At 40.5% G+C, this 23,443-nt stretch overlaps 2 protein-coding genes across 17 annotated transcripts in view; both read right to left on the bottom strand.

Annotated features, from left to right (window-relative positions):
• Positions 1–11: 11 nt before the first annotated feature.
• On the bottom strand, positions 12–5,984 carry LOC124217478 (uncharacterized). 3 transcript variants are annotated; one of them, XM_046623155.2, is made up of 6 exons: positions 5,467–5,984; positions 4,623–4,882; positions 4,385–4,536; positions 4,010–4,324; positions 3,655–3,846; positions 12–3,579 (listed from the first exon to the last, which is right to left on the bottom strand). In XM_046623155.2, the coding sequence occupies exons 2-6, from the start codon at positions 4,844–4,846 to the stop codon at positions 1,997–1,999; spliced, it is 2,466 nt and encodes an 821-aa protein (XP_046479111.1). In that variant the 5' UTR covers positions 4,847–4,882; positions 5,467–5,984; the 3' UTR covers positions 12–1,996. The 3 variants fall into 3 exon arrangements, with proteins under 3 accessions (XP_046479111.1, XP_046479109.1, XP_046479110.1); XM_046623153.2 differs by having other exon boundaries at positions 4,623–4,857; XM_046623154.2 differs by having other exon boundaries at positions 4,010–4,321; positions 4,623–4,857.
• A 316-nt stretch (positions 5,985–6,300) lies between these two features.
• inaE (inactivation no afterpotential E) overlaps positions 6,301–23,443 on the bottom strand; it is a 45,978-nt gene continuing 28,835 nt past the window's right edge. For 7 of the 14 annotated variants that reach the window (XM_046623136.2, XM_046623141.2, XM_046623138.2 and 4 more), the window contains 14 exons: positions 20,409–20,510; positions 19,996–20,185; positions 19,743–19,827; positions 19,297–19,625; positions 18,757–18,952; positions 18,451–18,639; positions 17,947–18,237; positions 17,549–17,778; positions 17,164–17,187; positions 15,764–15,896; positions 9,202–9,536; positions 8,547–8,888; positions 7,723–7,885; positions 6,301–7,182 (listed from right to left, as the gene is read on the bottom strand). In XM_046623136.2, coding sequence (XP_046479092.1) covers positions 6,904–7,182; positions 7,723–7,885; positions 8,547–8,888; positions 9,202–9,536; positions 15,764–15,896; positions 17,164–17,187; positions 17,549–17,778; positions 17,947–18,237; positions 18,451–18,639; positions 18,757–18,952; positions 19,297–19,625; positions 19,743–19,827; positions 19,996–20,185; positions 20,409–20,510 — 2,888 coding nt within the window. In that variant the 3' untranslated portion in view covers positions 6,301–6,903. Of the gene's footprint in view, positions 7,201–7,722; positions 7,886–8,546; positions 8,889–9,201; positions 9,537–12,525; positions 12,756–15,763; positions 15,897–17,163; positions 17,188–17,548; positions 17,779–17,946; positions 18,238–18,450; positions 18,640–18,756; positions 18,953–19,296; positions 19,626–19,742; positions 19,828–19,995; positions 20,186–20,408; positions 20,511–23,443 lie in introns of those variants that run through there. The other 7 variants (XM_046623146.2, XM_046623147.2, XM_046623144.2 and 4 more) reach the window with 7 other exon arrangements.

The raw sequence follows: 23,443 nt of genomic DNA, 5'->3' as shown, positions 1-23,443 counted from the left end.
AAATAGGAATATAACAGTAATTGAAAATGGCAATATATTTTCAACATCATGGTATAATAGTAAACAATATTATTATGAGAAATAGCGGGAAAAATTGTGTATAGATACTATTAGAATATTCAATTCTTAAGTTTACAGTAGGCATGGTAACCCAAGGGTCAATCGATTCAACAATTTTATAATTTAACAGGAGATCTGATTCTTGCAGTTTTCACTGACGTATAACATTTTTTATGATATTCGGGGGGGGGGTTTCCGACCCGTAAATTTACGTATATTATCGATGTGCATCAATTCGAAACGCACGTATTCATGTAGTATACTGTAGTTGAGCCTCTGAAAACGTGTGCGCAATAAAAACGGAACGCAAAAACAACTCTAAGCAGGATCCTAAAAAAATGTACAACTATATCTTTGTACATACATACATGTATACCTATGTAAATAATCACAATGCAGTAAGATGTTATATTCCAACATCATTCACTCGATATGTAACGCATTATAGACGATTCCTTTCATATCCGATTTCCTTACATTCTTTTTGTTTTTTAGTTTTATTACATGTCTTCTTTTATAACATTGATATGAATGACCGCCGATGTCGATGCAATCAAAAATATTCTCTAGTCTTTTCTTGAACACAATGCATAAAATATTCACACACAGCTTTTGAATATATCTACAATTGGCATTCTGCATAATGCATGCGTTAATCCCTTATTGTCTACTGTACTTTAACCATTATTATTAAGTCAATTGATTCTCAATACGTATGTCTAGTTTAAATATAGATTGACACTATCTAATATTAGATTTAAAATCTATCAGCTTTAATAGAGGCATTACAATGATTATTGCAAGATATCGTAACTTTTTTTTCTATATCCTTGATAGTTGAGTGAATTTCATTTCGTATAACTAATTGTAAGTTACGATTATATAATTACTATATTTATTCGAAAATTCGAGAACAAAATTGTTAAATATGAGAAATTAAATAAAATTCATTACCTATTATTAGTGAAGTTGAATAATCAAGGATATATTCGGTCATTCTTCATCAAATGGTGCAGCCATTTCATGCTGTATGAATTTTCAACGGTTTCAGCGACAATTACGACGTATAAGTCGTAAAAAAATGTGTCTACTCTTTCCGTGAGCGTAAGAATAATTGTAAGTAACATTTCTTATGTGAAATTGCCTGAAGAACCCGATTCCAATGTCCAAAATTTCATATAGAATGAGAATTTTTGCAGTTAACTCGACCTTATTGTAGATAAAACCGTTGAAAATTCAAATCTCCGACAAATTTTTTTTAGGCATATTCAATATTTGTCGTGCACGTTACTTATTACGATAGGAGGATTAGAAAAACATTAGCCACTTCGGAGATATGAGCGTGAATCGATTGCACAATTTCGTATGAAATGATCCTGTCCTATAATACTTCGTAAATACTCTTCATACTTCGTAAAAATATTCGCATAAAATGTGGGCTGGGAAAAAAAATTAAAGAAACGAATAATTGATAATAGTTTAGGATTGGCGAAACTTGAATTGGGAAGACTGACTTCGTTTTTTAATTGAGTTAATTTTTTGTTTCTCCTTAAAGCTGAGTTAACTGCCGTCACTACTGCACTAATACTCTTGCAACAGTGAGCCGAGGTATAAGAGCTTTACTGATTGCAAGTGCAATATGTATTCTATGCTGCCAAGTGTAATAGATTATCACCTTAGTCTTCTAGTAAATGAAAAACCGCCTGCGTTTAAGCTTGTATATGAGTCTGTTTTCTACATCAACTTTGATTAGCTGCTGCCATCTTATTTTTACGATCAACAGTAGAAATGTATTCGACAAACCAAAAAAACACGGGTCACTGTCGCGTCATCGATATAAGAACACTTTCTTGAATTCAAATGTGCTGTGCACTAAAATTTCACCTCATCGAGGCCGTGTAAAATCGTTTTCGTATAGTTGTTATTAAAAATATTTTCATTCTTCTTTTCGAACGCCAATAAACGACTCACGCAAAGGCATTACCAACGGTTCAGTTTCTCTTATCGGCATACTGCCTTCAGATTGAATAGTCTGTTTGCCATCTTCCAGTATATCACTCGTGGTCAGACTGGCAGTGAAATTATTGTAATTCACCAAGCTATCTTCAGTAGCTACTAAAGGCACCCTCAGCATTTGGTCGTCTTTTATATTCAAATATCCAGGAAAACGTTCCATACTTTCATCATCATTAGTCGGTGAGTCCTCTGTGCATGTAGCGAGGTTTTCACGACTCAAAGACACGTTTGATACACGATCGCTTAAATCTTTCCTAATTGTACTCATTCTGGAGGAGGATTTCACAGAGTCATTTGTAGACGAAAGATTATTCATTTCTAATATACGGTGTGTTTTGATTGGATCTCCATTTGCAATTACTAGACTCGAGTTATATCCGCCTAAATCTCTGTCAGATTCTACATAACCGCGCACCGGGTTGTTGAAATTTAAATGAAATGGCAAGGATCTCGCAGTTTCGCTATTATTTCTTGACAAATTATTTTTCGACGACTCACCTAGTAAGCTCAGGTCCAAAACTGTTTTGGAGCTAAGTCTCTGCAAGGTAGAATCCATGTCTTGATTGCTCAACGAATTTATCCCAACTGGAATTGACTTCTGAACCGAATTATCATTCTTATTTATCCTAGTTTCACCAGAACATGAGATTTTGAATTCCGAGTCTAAGAAAGAAGATTCTGCTTCCAAGTTTTTCAATATTTGTGATTCATACCGTTTGTTGACAGGAAAATTTGTACTCATTTTCGAATCAAAGTTATTACTGACATCGTTCAGTGTTTCTTTAGGAGTTTGACCACTGTGATTATCGGATAACAATGCAGGAACCTCTGCACTAGTGGTGTTCTTTAAAACTCCAACCGTATCTTGAATTCCATTAGTTATTTGGCCGTTCAAAACTGTACAAGGGTAATCAGAACTTCGTACAATACGATCTGCACACTGGGTCTGAACATCGCGACGATTTTCTGTCAAGAGTGAATCTGTTTCTGTATACTCCGGCTCGAAATTTTGCGAATGTGACGTTATGTTTCTGCAGATGGCAAAATTCCCGACAGAATCATTACTACTAGAGTCCGAATTGCTGCTAGTATTAAGAGCTGTACTAGTAGAAGTATTTAATGTCGTGTTCGACGTATTATCACATATTAAACTCATGTTGAAACGATTGAAACCCGGTGTAGTTTGGGGCCCTGGTATCTGACCACTCGAAAAACAATTAACACTTGCCGAGTTAAGATTGTTCTGATAATTACAAGCAATCCGAGATCCCGTACCTTCGTTGCTAATAAATTCCGTAGTTAAACTATGACTGTTCGCTTGCTGGACTTCATTGGAATTCAAGTTTGACACGATCGGAGAGTCAAGCAGATTTTCGCGGGACACATATGGGGGTGGAGGGCCTTCCCTCGGGGGAACGGGTGCAATTTCAGAATATGGTGGTGGCTCTACAGGCCTTCCAACAAATTGAACTCCATTATTGATGTTATAAGTTACTGTGACCCCTAGAAAAACGTATAGCATTTGGTAGGATGTATTAGGTAATAAATAGATACTTTTCGGAGTTGAATCTTGCTTACCTCCTTGGTTGTTAATATCCGCAGTTCTATTTAAGTACACATCAAGATCATACAATGGGACGCTATGGCGTGGTCGCGACCCTGGATTTCTCACTTGTTGCGGACATCTCGAATTCATGGCACGTTTCATATGAACTCTACATATCATTATAACTAGTATTGTAACGATGAACATGAATGCCATTGCGCAACCTGAAATGTAAATATCAATTCATTACAAGTAACAATCGTTTGACATCAGATGACAAATGTTAATAAAGACTGAAATCACTTTTAACGTGAAATTTTATACCAAAAGAGGTACTATAAAATTACACTCAGAACAGCACAAAGTAGAGAAAGAAGTTGATCTCACCAATGACAGTGTAGATAGTAGTTTGCAGAAATCCCATATCATTGAACCGCTGCTGGTCGGTAGAAATAATTCCAGGTGGGTCAGGACGAACAATTGGCAAGCTTGCATTACAGTTACCAAGATCGCAGCACCAAGCACGAGGTAAACAACGTTCCCCGCAAGGTATCTTTCCGGCACATGGATCCGGCCCACAGCCAGCGACGGCTGTTTCGTCCTCCCCATCCCCGCAGTCGGCCATGCCATCGCACAGATATCGCCGGTTGATGCAACGGGATGAGTAGCATCTGAACCAGTTTGATCCGCATGTTCCAACTTCTGGAAAAATATCAGGGTAATAAATTTTCTACATTTGTCCGAAACCAAAGCCACACTTACGGTTTTTGACAGACAAATGAATCTCGGCAGACACCTTAGGCTGTCTAGACGCGTTCAACGAAATGGCATGGCAGCTGTAATCTCCAGCATCTGCTTCCGCGAGCTTCTCAAACCAGAGCCAAGCGCTGTTCTCATTCTGACCACGTTTGAACCTAATTGCAGTGTGAATTGTGTAAAGATGAGAGAATCGCGAAAAAGAATTGTTAACTAATAAACATTATCAGCAAAATTCCCTAACCGATTATCATTCGAATTCAAAGCTTTCCAGTCAACGATGTAAGTTGGCAGTGGATCTTCATACGGTAATGGAATGTCATTTCTCTCCGTTTTTTGATAAACAATTTGACAAGTCAAATTCAAAGATTGAGATTCTTTCTTAAGAATAATCGGCCTGATTCCCACACCTTCGATTGGTTTCGGCGATACAACCAGCTTCACTATGTGTCCCGCTGTATTGTTCATCCGGTCTGAACCTAACGATATAACAAAAATACATATCTTCTTACATAATATATTTTTTACGAATTTTGCAAGTTTGAAATCGGATCAAAACTTTGGCAAGGTTGAGAATGTTCCAAAATAAAGATTCCAAGCACCAGTCATTTTCCACACTCCATGAGATTTATTGATAAAGCATAGTTTAAAAAAAAATACTTTAGTAAAATAAATGTGAAAATCCAATGTTCCCAAAAAAAATAAATAAATAAAATTTGAGAAAGGCAAGACAGCGTGTGCCATCTGATCCGTTATTAAAAATTATCTCAAGCGTATTAGCACTGTTCATGACCCAAATCGGGGCATGGGGATCGTAAGTCTAACAAGTGTTGTTTACAGAAAAATAATCCCAGTTGATGCAAGCTAATGAATCATTGCAAATCATGAGCAAACGACTAGAAGTGTTTTCGAATTTTGTTATTGCAGTGATGTTAGATAAACTGCATCGTTAGGAGATAAAAGAATTTAGTAAAATGAAACATGTGTCAAAAGCTAGAATATTATTATCATGGGATAAGTCTTTATGTTGTTAACTTTAAAACGTCGGGGACTTATTTCGCGTTAATTTGAAATGTAATTTTACTCACATTGTAGCTTTTTCACCGTCCACAAAAGGATCAGTACGAATGCAGTGATATACTGCATTCTGGTGCATCATAACATCAGCATTGCGCAATTACAAGGGCAGTGAGTTCATTTTTGTTGAAGAAACAATGCACAATTGTCGGGACAATGTTTATCGAAAGGCTTGTCGAATGTTTTGAAGTGTTGAATGAACGTTTCAACGATGCAGAGCGGAACTGACTTGTAGATTTTCACAAAATGAATCAACTTTTAGATACAAAAATTCGTCAAACAAGTCTCTTTCAAATAAAAATCAACTCCGACACGACACTAAAATGTAATTCTAACCGCTATATTTGAGTACATCGATTTGAGGTTAGGTTTTACGTTCGTTTGCTGCCCGCGACGGCAGCAGCAGTTAATCGTAAATGAACTCCCAGAATGCTCCTCGGCTAGAGAGGGAAACAGCGTATTATTCGAATTTCGTTTTCAAATTCTGAATTCTACCGATTCGATTCGGGTTTTTATTTCATAAAAATTTATTCTTCGCCCAATACTCATGATAACACGTAACAGCACTCTATTTGTCTCTAAACTAATCTCATTTATTATTTGCAATATCTTATGATGGTTTTGAGACGTTTTTTTCTTCAGCTAAAACGTATAAATGCGTTACTACGTGGTATAGGTTTGCTTTGTTTATTATTTTTTTTTCCCTCTCTTTCTCAACCTCTCTCCCTCTCTTTCTTTATATAGGTACAATGGCTTTAAAATTTATGTGTTAATTATTTAATATAATTAGGTACATTTTATCTCTACTTGAGTGTCATACTCATATCATTCGTCTCTCGCATATCATTTGAATTATGACATTTTCATCACAATATGCGAAGTAAACATGTTTCTTTTAATATTTTTTTTTTGTGTTCTTAACAGATTTAATCGTTTAGTAATTTTTCTTTAATAATCAAAACCAATCATTAAACGTTTTTTTTCAAATTCTACACTACTTTAACCGAGTGACAAAAGAATAATTTACCACACAATTGAATTTGAAATCGAATAAATGCCGTCACAACCGTAATCTATTATTTCACTACATCAACGTATTACACATGTTTACGAGAAAGTAAAGAATCTACGAGATCCGGAAGCACTATTCCGTTCGATAATCAGAATCAAACGAATGGTAACCATAAAAATTTTATGTTATTAAAAAAAATCTGTTGTAGTTTCTATAAAATGTTTGTCACTCATTCTTTCACACTTTGTATTATTATATATAATCTGTTATACATATAATCGTTAATGCTTCTCATTTAAATACATCATTATCGGCATCGTTAATTTTTTATTTATCTTCATTTTCTTTATTTCATAACTGCCATGTTCAGTTTTATCGTCTATTGCGCTCTGATTATACTAAATTACAAATGGTCCCATTTTCTAACGGCGATACACTATACACTACTTTCACCCCTGCCGACCATCGTGATCGGGTAAACGTACTTCTTTCGTTTCGCGTTGAAGAAAGGCGAATTGTGCTGCGCGTGAGGAGGCGTCGGCGACAGGCCGTGAAGAAGGGGCAGGGAGGCGTCTCCGCCGAGTCTCGGAGGATCAAATTTCCGTTTCCATTCGACCCCCAGGTCGACCGCCGGCGTCATCAGACCCTTGCACTCCGGGGAACTCCGGACGCTCAGAAAGACTTCGTTGCTGCTTTCCCGTTGGCCGAACGAATCCTACAATTGTATCGTACACTGAGGGAAATTTTTAGTTCCAGTTACCGCTCAGTCCTTAACTATTTTCTTTTTTTACCACAATCGAAAAATATAGTTCTAGGTAGAAAATGAAAATTAGTTTTCTAGCTGTTACCGGAAATTCTATTATCCGTTGCTATTCTTTCTCATTACGATCACTGTTACTATATTCTCTTGTAACTGTTGCGATAACTTAACGCTTGTGCAACGATAAATTGATGTTAAAGCCTTATTTGACTGAAAAAGTAGAGTAAACCGAACAAACCGATTTTGCCTTGCAATTACGAAAAAAGAATCGACAATAGCGCAAAATGGTTACGCTTACCTCGTTTTTCGTAATCACAATAATATTTAAACGGTGTTTTTAACGATACCTGTTTTACTGAATTTTTCTAGTTACTAGAACAAATGAAATTTTTCTCAGTGACGTAGAAACTAGTTACAGCCGAGAACTGACAAGTTTAACGTTTTTGTCACCCTACCGTGATGTAATATTACGATACACGATGTTTGGGGTCTTACCTGTGCTTCGTAAAAGTCTAAACTCGATCCGTTTGTGTCGTGTTCCTCCTTGGCGAAGTCATCTTGGACCCTAGGCGAAGTGTGAGATATTCTCGAGGATGGCGAGGACGAGTTTTCAGAAATATCATCCCTGCAGCAGGCTGCAGTACAAATTCTATGTTCTCTGGCAAAATAGAAATGTTTTCTTTTTTCTGCTCCGTTGCAACATTAACATACAACATTCGTATGTATAATAAGTATGTACCGAATTTTGTAACGTGATTGAAAGTTGCATACATTTGTATACTTGAATCAGTCTGTTTCAAGCTTTTCGAGATAATATTATACAACACGTGCGTTTTAACCGAACGCTTCCCGACCAACTCGAAGAAAGTATACCTATTTATATAATTGCTCGTATACGTGTACGTTTTAATATATTGCGCGTGTGTCAGAGAACCTGACGTTTCAATTACATAATTCTAGATCATCTGGAACCCGGTATTTCTTAGTGCTTAAAATTTAACATGTTCAAACAGGAAACAATTGATCTAGTACCCTCCTAATAAACGTTAACGACTATTTAATGACTTAGTACAGAGCCATATAATTTGCAGATCGAACCTTTTTGCGGTAAGCTACATCTAACCACCATTTCTTGCGTCGAGTTATTATACTCGCTGATTTCTGTATACTTTTGCGCACGAAACTATATACCTGCAGCTATATAAAATCTGTCCAGAAAATCCTATATATTCCAATTTTATTTCACTTACAGCACGCAAATCACGACATCAGTGCGGTACCAACAAAAAGAAACAAATAACGGGAATGTCTAATTATACCTCCTGACAATGACCGAATCTCTTCTCCTCGGTACCGGAGGAGGAATTCCGGCGCCGAGACTTTTGGCGCTCTCATAGCTCGCCTCGCTGTTTCCGCTGCTATGACTGCCGTTAGTTTCCTCCTTGAGGAAGTAATTCTTAGCGGACAACATCGCAAAGTGTAGATTATTCTTGAGGTCATCAGCGGCGGTAGATAAATTGCCAGGAATCTTTGGCGTCCGCCTCATCGGCCGCGGGGGAGGAACCGGGGACGGAGGATCGCTCGAGGCTTCGGACAGAGTTTCCGGCGTGGCCAAGGGTGCCAAAGCTCGAATGTTGTCCCACTCTCCCAAGTTTCGGGATCTGTAGAAAGGAGTGTTAATTCGGTCGAAGAGCACGCGAGATACGAGTAGGTTACTCAGGGTTGCAGCGAAAACGGTAAGAAGGTTGCTAAGAAATCTCGTCTCATTACGCCCGATGGTGATTCGACAGAAAAATAAAGAAGGAAAAGTAAAAAAGATCATTCGCCAAAGGCGCGTTAAACCGCGTGTACGAAGAATGATTCTAGATCCTAATCGTAAGTACGTGCGCAGTTTGTAGTTTATACGGGGATGCGGGACCGCCTCGGTGCCTGCCGCCTCGAGATTTCGGGTATAACGGAGCTTCCGGTTCTTACAATTTTCCATCGTTCGATCTCGGAACAGCACCGACGTATTCCCAGCGCAGCCCTCTCGAGACTTGGCTGGGTTGCAGGCGCCCCGCGTCCCGGTGAAACTCTGGGGGTCTGTGGAGGGACGTGAAGCTCGTTTCGAGGCACAATCTGTGCGGGGGCGTTCCTGCGGCTGTTTTAAGCTTGGCGGGACTCGGCGGGGACAGCAAGGCTCTCATCTCCGGCTCGATCTCGACCTCCTGGACCTCGACGGCCTCCCGGACCTCCGAGGCCTCCGCCGAAGACGTATGCGCCGACGTTCCGGTCCTCTGTGGCTTTGCTGGACCCAGCGTCGTTATAACCTGGGATAATTTCATTAGAGTTTCTTGGGGGACGCCCCTTTTCGCCTGGTCGGGACGCGCCGGAGCGACGAGGTTCTTTTTGCACGAATTTTATCAATTTTTGTACCTCACACGGGGGACGCGATGTCGAATATCGTCGCGCAGAAGTGATCGTGCAAATTTTTACGGTTTTAATGTTTTCATTACTTAATTCACGTTATACTTGGTACAAACTAAAAAATTCTTTTCCAAACTGTAATAGTCTTCCTATCAGATACCATTCTCTTGGATTTGAATGTTTGCTGTCTCCCAGGGTACGTTACGCGACTATATTGAATGCCAATTATCGTAATCGTTTAATTACATCGATTCATTTCTTTCGGTATAAAGTGAAAAATGTCAATCGAAACTAGTACCCGCTTTCTTACTGACAACGAGTGGAATGGTATACCATACGCCAAACAGAGCGCAAATCGATATCTTCCACGCAAAAGGCCCGTGTGATCTGAAAAATCCTTGCAAGTTGTTGCTGACTTTGAAGTTATAGCAGAGAGTGCATCTTTTACATTGATCCGTATAGTAGAAAGTTTGAAATTGGTAGAATTTAAGCAATTTTACAGAATCGATGCAGTTGCGGCTGTTTGCGAGGTTCTTTAAAACTGCTGATCGTATGAGGAATGAGAATTTCTCAAACGTGCACTCTTATACGCTCTGAAACTAACGGTAAAAGTATTGACAATGTAGAAAGTAATTTGTCAAGTCTTAAATTTTGGAATGGTGCAATGCAAGGATTGCTATTGAAGTGACTATGATAAGTTGACAATAAGAAAAAAGTTTTTAAACTCAAGCCGGAATTCCCTAAATATTTTTCGAACATCGCAAACTAATTTCCCCATATTTTGCGAACTCTAACTTTCCGTACGAAGTTCAGCAGTTCTCTGTATTAAACTTCTCCAGATAACAAAAGGCCGTTTGCATTTCATTTAGAAAGGGTTTACGATAACCCTAATGAGATAAAAATTATTTACCTCCAAAATTTTTATCTCAAAGCGGAACTTACACTGCTTGTAATTTGAAAACATGAACAAGAACGCCAATTTGAATTATAACCAATCAGCAGTACGTATACGTATTCGTTTATAGTCCTGACTGCAACGAACGTTACTTATTTTTTCACAACCGGTGTCGATACGTTATACCGAACGATTAGATATAGATGAGTAATGCTACTTTTGAAATATAACGGCAGATACACGACTGTACATTAAAGTATATTTACCAAAGGGAATAACATTCGTCATTAAACATTAGGATCGATGAATTGCAGTGAGTGTCGACTGCCTGAATGATATGTAGGTGAATTTTTGCATGCAGCGAAAATATAAGTGTGCCAAGTAATGTAAAGCGATAAAGCCAACAAGCCGTGTATAATAAATATGAATTTACCGCTACTACGATACCAGCGACATGGTAATAATAACAAAAAAAGAGAAACGAAAAATTAGAGAAACTAAATATAATAAACATTCAATTCCTACGGCGCAATGCTCGTTTCCATGCCTGATCGACAGCGAACAACTTTACGTATCTACTCGTTACTTTTTCTCCAGTGTAACATGTTACTCTTGTGCATATTTCTGTCCGTTTACTGTACAATAATTGGTATCATCACGTGCAAAGGCCCAACAAGTAACTGAATATCAATTCCAAACTGTGATACCTAACACGCCTGACGCAATTCATAAAATTCGGTATTTTACATGCCTCACAATTGACTAATATTGATAAACAAATCGTGATAGAAATAAAAATATTTGTTGTCAACGGTAATTCATTCCGCGTACAATGTTGTATACAATTAATTAAGAAACCTTGGGTTACGATCACAAGACAAAATGCAGCGGGAAAAACCAGCTGCATAAAAATCGATATTCCGTAGTCGCCAGTAAAACAACGTAGAGACAAGGTTGTCGCACATTTTGGCAGAAAGGCCTTGCCGATCAAAAAATATTTTTTCTCAAAAATAGGCGAACTGACCTGCAGACCGACGAAACGCTGCTGTTATATAAAACTGCAGCAAAATAAAACGAAATAGATTTATTAGCTACAGGTTGGGAAAATTCAGATGGTTTAAAAAACAAAATTGAAGACTACAAAATCGCTTGCGATGGCCTGCTGAAAAATCTCCGGCATCATTTTAATCAAGGAATAATCAAGAGACCGGTCTGATCGCGGCATAATTTAGTCAATAAGAAACCAACATCTCCAAGCAACTATATGTATGTGACGCAATGTAACGAATGATTACGTAACAAGCCTGCGGTGCGCTGATGATGAATTGAAAAATGATAATTTAAATGATTTCGTACAATATATCTACGGAAATTAATCTTGCAGTGATTTGCGAACTGTATACGTGACGTGGGTGATGCGATAATTGAGCTTTAGATTACACACAACCGGTTATAATCACCGTACTTGATTATAGATTACCACGAACGTTCTGCGCTCAAATCTCAACAATTTGCACAGGAATGATGGTAAAAGTGGCGAAGTTTAGCTGTGGCAAATGAGAGCTGCGAAAGCTTTGATATTACAGATACAAAGGACGAGTGAATAAGAAGTCCCGCACACAAGGTGTGATACAAGTTCATAAATTTAAATAATTACGAACTGATTGACTCCAGGCTGACTGGAAAGGCGGATCCAGTCGAATATACGACGGTCTTCTGATCTTAGGAAGACAAGCAGGTACGCCGAAGAACTTTTTCTCGTGGTATCAAACGGCCCGACGTCGCTTCTTCACAGCCAATTACTCGTCAGGCTGATTCGTTGGGCACGCGTTACAGCATACACACATAGGTACGTTATACGTAATGCAGAAAAGGTGGAGAGGGTGAATCGATCCGTGGATCGGTAATGACGATGATACGGCGATCGAGATTTATTAGTGACAACCTTCTCCCTACTGACCTTAACGAAGCATGCCCACCCAATATTTCATTAATACCTTGTATCGTGGCGAAGGGAGGGTGTGGTGGCAGTGGCGGAGGCACCTTTGCCGGCGTCGCGGTCTCCGTTGCGGGCGTCGGGACGCTGTCGTGTTTCGAGCTGGATGCCGCCCAGGGTGTTGTCGGTACAGAGCAAACGGGGCGACGACCTCGCAGCCATCATCTCGGCACTCCGATCTCTGCACGCCGACACCTGATCCACACACCACACACCCTCAGCCACATTTCCCTTTTGTTCATCGTTTACGTTATTTACGGACATAAACAGGCTGAGTAATTTTGCGAGCAAGATCGAGAGGCGCGTTTCCATGCTCGCAAAGTGAGGTCGCGCGATGGGACGGATCGATTTGAATTTAAAAAAAAAACAAATTTACACACCCTTAACCGAACGACCGTTCAAGACTTAATACATATACAGCCAATTGACCCAAGGGCTACGAAATTGTAGGTAATTTCTGTTTCGTAGTCAAATTGCTTTCGGAAAATAACGCAACAGCATGTTTCCGATGTATGCATATTTCTTTCTCTACTCGCTAACGGATGCCCGTTCAGTAAAGCGTTGAAACACGGATCTCTAGGTTTCGACACAAGAATTCGTTGAAAAATTACTGGTTTAATTGGTTCGTCTTATCGCGGGACCTCTCCTTGTCAACGTCGCGATTACGTATAACCATGGTATAAACAAGACAGTAAATCACTAGGCAAAAATATGTCTACGCACATCCAAGCATAATTTCGATCTATAACACATCGTGGTCTAAACCCCATCGCTCGACCAAATTAGAAGAAAGGAAGTTCGGAGTTTTGAAGCCTTAGAACCGCGATAAACTTCGCACAGTTGTTCCGGACAGCTGGTGTTGGTCCGGGTATAAACTATTTGCGTGAAAGACCGCACGAGTCTTTTCAACGGGACGATATTGATCGTCTCCTTCATTTTTATAGACCGTATTATAAACGACAACCGAAAGAGAAAACTGTATCGTCGGTGAGCAGAACAAATATCAAACTCGCAACTCTAATACTGAAACTTTTATTTCAGACGTTGTTTCTTATTTTAGAAATTATTTTCAAAACCCGCACACTCACGCATGTTTCTGGGGTATGAGATAAGCCTGAAATTTTCTTGTAAAAATCTTACCTGAAAATCAATCATTTTTTTGCTAAACTATAACCTGAAGCTATATTGCCGATCAATTTATTTCCCAGTTGTGTACACAGATCAAGCGTGTAAGGTCATGTAGGGTCTAGACGACACTGTACCGATGCTTACTGTTAGCTACTGAGCGCGTTTTCTCTGATAGGCATGCTGAAAATTGATCGGGAAAATTTTGTATGACAGTTAAAGAAAAAAAAATTATAAGGTCATTTTTTACAGTGCCAGCGCGATGGACAAGCTCTTGATAAAATTAAACAACTCAAAACAAAATGACAAAATTGTACTATTCAAATTCATCGACGGTATTTTCACGGATTTTGAAGGAAAATATTCCCCACCGAGGTGATAAGATATGTGATAAATAAACAAACAATGGGTTAGGAGAAACAAAATTTTTACAAAAACCTGCCAAAAGTATCATGTAATTTTAGAGGCACACAGTACAGTTAATCAAATAAAAAGTGGTCTTCTTGCTTTTTTTCTTAAATTGATAAATTAAACAAAAACAACATGTACAATAACATAAATTATAGTTACATAAGTATATATAACGTATTAACGAGCAATACATACCGATGAAATTTATTTGTTTCTTGCTTCAAGTATTAATTTCATAAATATCACGGTTAGGTGTAAATTAAAATGCATACGACATGTTATATCAGTCTGCGATCTGTATATCATATATATCTGGATGATAAATGCAATTAACTGGATACTACAACTTTCAAAACCCACAAGAACTTACAGTTTTCTCCATTGATGGGTACATTGCGTGATAAATAAAAACTTGAGCCTATAATCCAATCTTAAAGTATAGTATACTATATAGTAAAATTTACTCGTCATGCAGTGTTTCACTTTCCGCTGATGTCATGCATATTGTTATAAGTATGTGGCAACCGGTACTGTCTGAGTTTAGTACGTTACATGACATTGTATTCGAACCAGAAGTGAAATAATAATAAGAATAATGATAATAGTATAAATATTCAAATAATAATGACAATAAAACTAGTACTATATAATAATGTTAACACTAAAATGAACTGAACGAACTATCGTAAAAGTGGTCAAAAATCTATCTAATTATTAATATCTATTGTACATTAATACCGGCGAAGCAATAGTAGTTTATTTTAGCAATAACAAAGGCAATAAACATAAGACGGTAAGAGTTTAAGAAAACCACAATTATAGTAATAATTATAATAGAACAATCACAGTACGAGTCAGAGTCAAAATTGGAAATAAAATTCACCTAACAAATCCTTGGATCATATTGTGTAATTATACTGTGCAGAGTATAGGTAATTATGCGGCCAGTATATGTACTCAAAGCACTCGCGTGTAATTCGAATACTTTTGTAGTGGATCATCTTTAATACTCGGAGCTCGGTGTAACATATGCAATGCATATCCTTTGTACGTGTAATGCCCCCCCCCCCCTCAAAAAAAAAAAAACTAACTACACACAACAGCCAGGAACTACTTCCGCGCATCTTAAACGATGCAGCACTTCAGCAGATCGGTAAATCGTAAAGGTAAATTTATCGATTATTCGCTACAATCGTATATTGATATAATACTCTGTGATAAATTACAAATTATGCGTTAAATTAATTCTGTTCCGTTGGTGTAGCGATGATACATGTGCAAATGTTGAAAAAATGTTGTCTAAAAATAAAAATGAACGTTTCTAACTGTAAGGGAGAAGAAAAAACGAATATACCGAAGACGAGGGAACCTCGAATTTGTCAGAAACTATGACATGATCAAACTATCTCAACGTCGGCAATGATCGCTATGCGATTGGAACGCGGAACGTCTTCGGAAACGTTAATGAGACCTACGGAACTCCGGGGATATTCCGGTTCGCCAAATGTCGGGCTATCCCCTGAGATATTGGAAGGCGACGGATCCGCGTCTTTATGAATAACTTTCCCGGCGAGATCCGGAGCGTCAATGCTATTCTCGAGGGGCTCGTAGAACCCTGGCTTCACCGATGGACTTCTACTGACCGACCTTCTGCTCGGCTGACCGGTAACGACGACGGAAGAACCGTTTCTCTCTAGGCTTACCTTGTTCAAGGCGTTCAACATCGTGTCCGGCATGTGGTCCTGGATCATAACCGGACTGATCAGGACCTCGTCAAAGTCGCAGGGCCCAGCCCAGAGGGCCTGATAGACGGGCTCACGCTTCCTCAGGACTTGCCTGTAATTTTAAAACGGAGAGCATGATCATCGGTACGAAAGAATTATCGTCGCGGGTTCGGGTGAAAGGTTTATCGGACAACACGGTGTTGGGATGGATAGAAGGAGGCGTGATAATCGGACGAGGGAATTAGAATAGAGAGACTTCCACGCTATGTCACTGTAAGAAGCTATGCAAAGGTGGTGTGGGTAAGATTCAATCAAGATTACAGATTTAAAACGGACACACGATACATTTTCAATTATACCAACCTATACGGACTCATTACTCCATCATGCAGTGTTGGGAATAATAAATAAATCGCTATTTACGGGGGACCAGGAATCCTTGGAGATGTTTTATGTACGCTGCATTTCAGTAATGTTAATACTCCGACCGTGAGTAAATCTACATTTGTGTACACGTGTGTATGAAAAATTAACGACGTTGCTGAATTTTTAACAAGCTTCGTATACATTTCAACTTCGGATTCGTTAGCCTTTTTAAAAAAAAGTTCTACGGTTATTCTCTATGCAAATTGTTAGGTTTTCATGGTTACTGCAGTTGTGATATACGACCGTTTATGGAAATCGGTGAAGAACTTCAAGTCAGAGGAAAAAGAATTTTTCTTCAAATAAATTATGCTAATAACAGTAGTAAGAAAGGAAAAAAAATTAGAATCACCTCAGATTATTCTGACGATTTCCATACACGAATCTAGTTATTGGACTCGTGTTGAATTCCGTACGCTTTTCGAGCGAACGGTGCCAGAAAATGTGCGTGTGCTACTTGCAGAAGCCAGTTCAAAAGGCATTTGGATCATCTCAGAGCTTAACGTACGGATCGTGTGAGCAATACTCCAACGATGCGATATGAAGACCGCATAAGTTAGCGGTTATTCAACTGTTGAAATTCTTCGCTTTGATACCGACGCCAAACGATATTAACAATAGGGTATTTGAAAGACGGAGGTGATTGAAATTGAAAACTTGAAAGTTTCAAGGGTTCCTAGTCTGCCACGTAACTCATCGTATAAAGGCCTTTGAGGACTAGTACAATACTTCGTATGGATGGGGTTGAAGGCAAACACGGATGGGGGACGTAGGTTGAAACTATTATAGAGGAAAACGTTGCAGTACATAGGTACGACACGCGTGAATAAATATAACTAACAGTAATAAGACCCATGGTTGCATGCTGCGAGTCTCCCCAAGATGCATAATACCTAGAATATGATATTTCCTGGAACAGTATGATAATGTAGTATACTTAATCGTGATAAACATACCTCCAACGGGACTCATACTTTTGCCTATAAATAAAAACGTGTCAGGTTAATTGGCGTTAGTATCAACATGCTAGCGTGTCTTTGTTTCTTATTATTTCTATGCATTTTTATCCAAACATGAGAAGAGTAAGTTTGCATCGAAAGCGTGAATTCAGCATTCGAAAGAAATTTGCAAATTCCAGGGGAAGCCAATTCTCATCTAAAGTTTCTCAAGCAATCAACTTTTCTCCGCGAACAACGGAAACACACTTTCAATCCAAAACTTTTCCAAGTCAAGTAAAGAACAAGCCGCCTCCAGCACGAAAATTTTTCCCGACAAGTATAAATTTTTCTTTCTCCTGTATACGATACAATTCGTCGCGCGAAGTAGAAGCTGCAGACTCACTCGTTCTTGTTAGTATGATGTCGCACCACGTGAATTATCCTTCCTGGAGGATACAGCGGTCTGTGAAGCGTCAGCGCGATCCTCGAGTCGCTCGGAACTACCGTCTGAGATCTTGCCTGGTCCTTGTCTCTTTGGTACTCGCTGATGCAGCCGCCAGCCTCAAGGTTCGCAGCTGAAGTCGGAGTCGAACCGCATCCGCAGCACATCACCGAGCATGCGATCGTTTTCCACTGAGAGAAGAACGACAGAAGTGAACGCGAATTCACAGTACATGAAAGCCGCAGGAACTGCGACGTCGAAAAGTTGGAAAGACGCGAGATTCTCTCTCACGTCTGCCGTACGGTAGAAATTTTGGCAAAGACAAAGGGTCGGAGGGCTGTTTAATTGCGGGTCTCTACCTTCGGGTCAACGCTCCTTTTGATGGCGTTAATGAGGTCCGCACGAAGGCTTTCCATTTGTCTGAGTCCTATTCTTGGAACGACGTCCTTACCGACAACGACGGACGTGATAAATTCCTGGGTATACTGCTGGGCAGGCATGCTCAGAAGACCGCCGGGCGGAGCGAAAGAGAAACATAAGAGATCCTGATATTCCTGCCTCAATAAAATTGCGAGAATCGCTGCGGTGCCAGCACCCAACGAATGCCCGACTAACGTCAACCCGAACTGATGCGTACCTCTTGTCGGATCCTGCGGGAGTGAGAAAATTATGAACTTTATCACCTGGAAGACGCGGAGAAATTTCATCAGTCTTTTTACGTCGCGATAATTAAAGCCCGCTAATTCGACCGGCTCTGCAGGCGTTACTTCCAACGTGTCTGCACTTTTACAGCCTGGGTATGTCGGAATGACAAGCATGTGATGTAAAGTAAGATCGTTGAACGGTTTGTGAAAATAACTGACTTTGGCCAACGCTCTGGCGATGATTCCTTGCTCCCGCAGCTTCTTTCGGATATACTCGGCCGCTTGCACCATCCCTTTGTGTCCCAGCCAGTCTTCCCTGGGCGGTGATAACGGCAGTACTTCCGCCTCGGCGTTCAAGTCGGTTATCACGTCCTTCATGCTGAGAGTACCACGTATACTAACCACCACCTGGATATGGATCGGCCATTGTCAGAACGAGTTTTTCCAGGTAATACGAACAGTGTCTGTTCCAATGGCGGAACGATACTAAAACGGAACACGTTTCGCATTCCGGTGTCTTCGTACCTTTTTCCTCGTGTAATCCAGAGCGACGAAGAACGGCGTTTCTCCAACGTCGACGTGGTAAGTCGCGTAGACGACTTCCACCTCGCCAACTTCCACCATTCGTCTAAGTGCCGCATAATTACACTGGCAGCAATTGTCGTCGACGACTGTCGCCTCGTCATCGTTTCTTCTGCACGGGAAACAGCCGCACCTCAATCTGGGAAATGAGAATAACCACACTCACGAGGCTTTCTTTTTCTAATCCATAAGTTCCGCCTCAGGGTTGAACACCTTGCAGACACGAGGCCAGCGTGCAAAATGCTTTAGGTGTAAAATTTCACAATTCTTTCTATTTCAGAAGTACTTGAAATTGCTGAGTTTTTATTACAACTGTTACAGAGCCTCGAAACATCTTCGAACAAATTTCACGATCGAGTTGTCACGATAATTCTAACTGTTTAATTAATTCTAATTTTTCACGCATACAAAACCACACAGTTATTCGGAAAGATTTGTGTGCTGTATAAATTGACACGCAATAAAAATTACGCTTCGTCTTACCTGGTGCAGAGTTGACACAACCCAGTGGAATGAGTTATGAGGAAAATTGGCCAGCCGTAGGCCGCAAGAGCGAAATGCATGTAATGAATGGCGGCCTGAAAGTGATCAAGATCACCGTCTTCGGTCAAGGATAAGAATTTGGTCCTCGGGGTGACTGGTACTCCGGAAAGAAATTCGTACGTGTCGTTTTTCCTCTGCTTGACTATCAGCTCCCTCTCGATCTTCTGAAACTTCCTCAGCAGTACTAATCCAGCGACAACATCCGACGGTACAACGTCCAGGTCCCTGAAGAAATCACTCAACAGTCGGGCGATGTCCGCGAACGAATTCTGCGCATGAGAAATATACGTTTATAGATGCATCACGTTTTATAGGCCTCAAAAGCGAACGTCCAAATACGTTCTGAAACAATCTCAAAAGCACAGTAAACCCGGCCCGCAACTCACCCTGTTCCTGTCCGAGTTTCCCATGCAGCAGAACAGTAGCCTGCATCTGTTGTCCCAACTATCCTGATAAGCTCGTATCACTTTTCTGCACTTATCAAAAGAAAAGAAAAGAAAGAAAAAAAAAAAGAAAAGAACAGAGAGAACGGGAAATTAATTAAATTAAATCACGGTATTTCTAATCAAGACAGATTTGCAAAGCTGCACGGTAATGCGGATCTGTAAATCCGAATATGCCGTATAGCCGCGTTATTACCGCTGTCTCCAATTCCTGTTTCTACTTCCGCTGCGCTTGTAGTGTAGCCTGCCACCACCCCGCGTTTCCGCTTCCCGCATACTCCGCTGGTATTTCTTCATTTTAACCCAGGATCGGCCGGCAGCGTCAAACGTGCACCACACCGTGACCAGCACAGAGGCCAACACGCACCAGTTCGAAATCACAAGTCCTGATCGCATTCAATCACAATTCGATTAGCAGTTGATTTCAATCGAGGGTAGTTAGTCGCGGAGAAAGTTTTCAATAATTGACCCGACATTGAAAGCCGCTGAAAATTTTCCGTTTTGTTCTTTTTTTTAATTATTTGTTTTTTTTTTTTTTTTTGATGCTTTCCTTTTTTTCTCTTTAACGAGATTTTGAAGGCCCGCGGCGTTTCAATTATATTAACTCACCCAAAATAAAACCCTTCGCCTGGTCAATCGGGCAGGTACTGTAGTGTTTAACCAGCCACGCGATACCGGCGCAGAGCCATCCCATCTCGACGATCATCACCACTGTAAATTATGAAACATTAATACGTATATGTGGGTAATATAAGAGGAAGCTGAACGATTCTAGAAACTGTACACAAATTACGCTTTAATATTAACTACCTCGTTCAATTTAATCGGCACGATCTTCGAAGCTTTATAAAACGAACGGAAAACCCCGCACCGAAGGCAATTGATAAACGGTACCTAAAGGCGAGCTACCCTTTCCATGATATTGTAATCCCGATAGGCTTCGGGTATGCAGGGTGGCATTGTTCCTGTGCCGTAAACCTTTGATTCTGCATTTACCGCGATCTACAGAGTATACACGAGAAGGCGAATGAACGCGTGTTGTCAGTTAGGGAACAACAGACCTCGCTCAGATTTAATCGAACCGGCGTATATATATATATATATATATATATAAATATATATCTAGATGCAGATTATCTTTCGCCGTTCCATTGTTTCGGTCGTATAACGGGTCTAGGAACCTTTTAATCAAGAAGGATCGAGCTCACCGCGTCTCGAGCGGTCCGTTTTTGCGGCGAAAGCAAAGGGCTAACTGTCGGTGGACGAATGGATAGCAAAAAAGTCTGGCACAACTTCGGTGTGTTGGAGGGCTCGAGGGGTCGGATCCCCAGACTTTTGCAACGGGAGTAAACCACCGGAGAATGGATGGAGCTGAGAATGGGGAGAGCAATCGAAACGCGTGATCGGAAAGATAACAACGCGATTCGAGCATCGCGTGAATTAGCACTGCAAAGCTCCGGCAAGGGGAAAATGCCGAACGCAAAAAAAGTCGTTATATAAGAGAGCCGTTGACGAAGAAAGCGAATATCGCCGCGTGTGTGAGGAACTGCAGGCTGGGGCCAAAACCCTACTCGATAAATCGATTTCGACGCCTTTCCGACCGTACAGATCTGTCACGGTTCACTGCAGGCCCCGTGACAATCCCTCTCTCTCTCTCTCTCTCTCTCTATCTCCCTCTCTTTCTCCCTCTTTCTCTCACTCGAACCTCAGGGCGAATTTCAAAGCTTCCATAGTATTTTGAACGACCTTGCGACTAGTGAGCGAGTTTCCAGACTCAACGACCTTTCGTTCGCGGATCAGTCGAGGCCGAACTTTCATCCGTAAAACATTCATAATGCTATTACGTTATTGAGAGATCGACGTAGTGCGACGTAGCCGGCGATGCGACAATTTTCCGCAATTGCATCAGACATTTACTGCGCTCGACGAACCGAATATTAGCTCACAAACGGACTCGAATGGCGCGGTGAAAAATAAGAAAAAGAAAAAAATCCGTGCCAAATCGAGATAAAGTCCCCAAGGTATGCGGATGCCAGGGAAATATCGGCGATATGAATGAATGAAAGAGAGCGGAACATTTCATGGAGACCCGAATAGCAAACACATGAAAATTCGGAAAATTTCATACAACGTTTTCCGGTGGAAGCCCTAAGTTCTTGTTTCTCTCTCTCTCTCTCTCTCTCTGTATTCCCATTGCCCATTGGCTCCTACAGGCCACGGCATAAAATCAAAATAAATCTAAATCTATTCTGCTGCTGTTGCTGTTGCTGCTCTTTCCCATCCCTATACACGATACATACCCCTCTCTAAATTTTTTTCCTGGATGCGATTCGCTCGTCCATTCTTTGCTCGGCATTTACTCTGCCCTGATTTAAATTGGCACTCTGCACGTCGTCGTTCAGACAACTGCATTCGCACCTTCGAATTCGAAAAATATTGCAATGATTGAATCGATGATAGATTTATGGATCACGGAGGTTCGACCTCCTGACCTGAAAGGCCGTAACGACCGGGTAACGTATCAGGCCTGAAAATTTAAGCGAGGCGGTAAACTTTACTGCTGCACTTTCAGCGTAGACCAAATGACAATAACGTGGTTTCCGAATCCAAGTTACGGGTATTCTTGGGACGCATATTGCTTCCCAAAATCGTTTCACAGAAACTTCCCGGAAGCAAAACAGTTTTCTCCCGCACGTTATTCATATTATACAATCAGAGTTTCAATCTACATCACGCAAAGAGCGAGCGTGCTTCGGTCTCCAGAATACATTATCTTTCGACGTTGGATTTCAAGCATTGGGGTGAAGTAAGGACAAAAAATTGGGTGTATGAAGATATGGGGTAAAATGCATGGGAATTTCGGTGAGAAAATGAAAAAAAAAATGTGAAAAAAATATGTGGAAAGAATCAGAATTGCGTCTTTGCAGAGTGAGGATCGGGTCAACAGTAAAGTAGAACTAATAAAAACTTGCTGATCAGATCTATCCAGCCTGGCATGGTGCTCGATCCGTATTTTTTCGTAGCGAAATAATATCTACCGTTTTTTACACCCCATCGTGAAACGCGTCGTAAAAAAACCTTCTTCTTCGCGATCCAGTGAGTAACTAGGGGGATGAATTTTTGCGAGAGAATTTATACGCGTGACACAGTAAAGCTTTTTTATAAAAATATCGATTTCACGTTCAACATGCAGCCTCGACGCACACGATCTCCCTCGTAAAAACGATGTTACACAATTTATACAATCCCTGTGTATAGTAAAAAGCGTAATATTTCATTACGAAAATCAGCCAAGCTCTTAATTGCTTCACATCGCTGCCGACACGGTGAAATTTCGTTCGCGAAAAACGGAGATGTGCGTTGAACCGAATCGTGTCGAGAAGGAGCGATGATTTCGGACGCTCGGTGCCGGCGACGAGCCTCGTTTGGAATGGGACGGTTAGGGAGCTAAGGATTTGCAAGGACTCGGTGGGCCTGCCAAGGAGCAGCAAAGGCTGACAAGGGTCGGAGGGCGAAGGGGTCGAGATCTCCCAAGAAGTCAGCGCGGACAGACTCTCTTATTAATATTCGTCCCTCGCTTCCGGAAAATCGGGAAAACTGTCGGGGGAAGGAGACGGACTTAAGCCTAAGCTCTTCGTTAACTT

This window comes from Neodiprion pinetum, chromosome 4 (genome assembly GCF_021155775.2).
Source record: "Neodiprion pinetum isolate iyNeoPine1 chromosome 4, iyNeoPine1.2, whole genome shotgun sequence".
In the NCBI taxonomy this organism is placed as follows: Eukaryota; Metazoa; Arthropoda; class Insecta; order Hymenoptera; family Diprionidae; genus Neodiprion; species Neodiprion pinetum.
This window is presented reverse-complemented; position numbering and strand designations above follow the sequence as displayed.

Coding starts and splice junctions, on each gene's coding strand:
- LOC124217478 (XM_046623153.2), bottom strand. CDS start 5,524: ATGCAGTATATCACTGCATTCGTACTGATCCTTTTGTGGACGGTGAAA. Junction 4,858..5,466: donor GACGGTGAAAAAGCTACAAT/GTGAGTAAAATT, acceptor TTATATCGTTAG/GTTCAGACCGGATGAACAAT. Junction 3,847..4,009: donor TACTATCTACACTGTCATTG/GTGAGATCAACT, acceptor TTTACATTTCAG/GTTGCGCAATGGCATTCATG.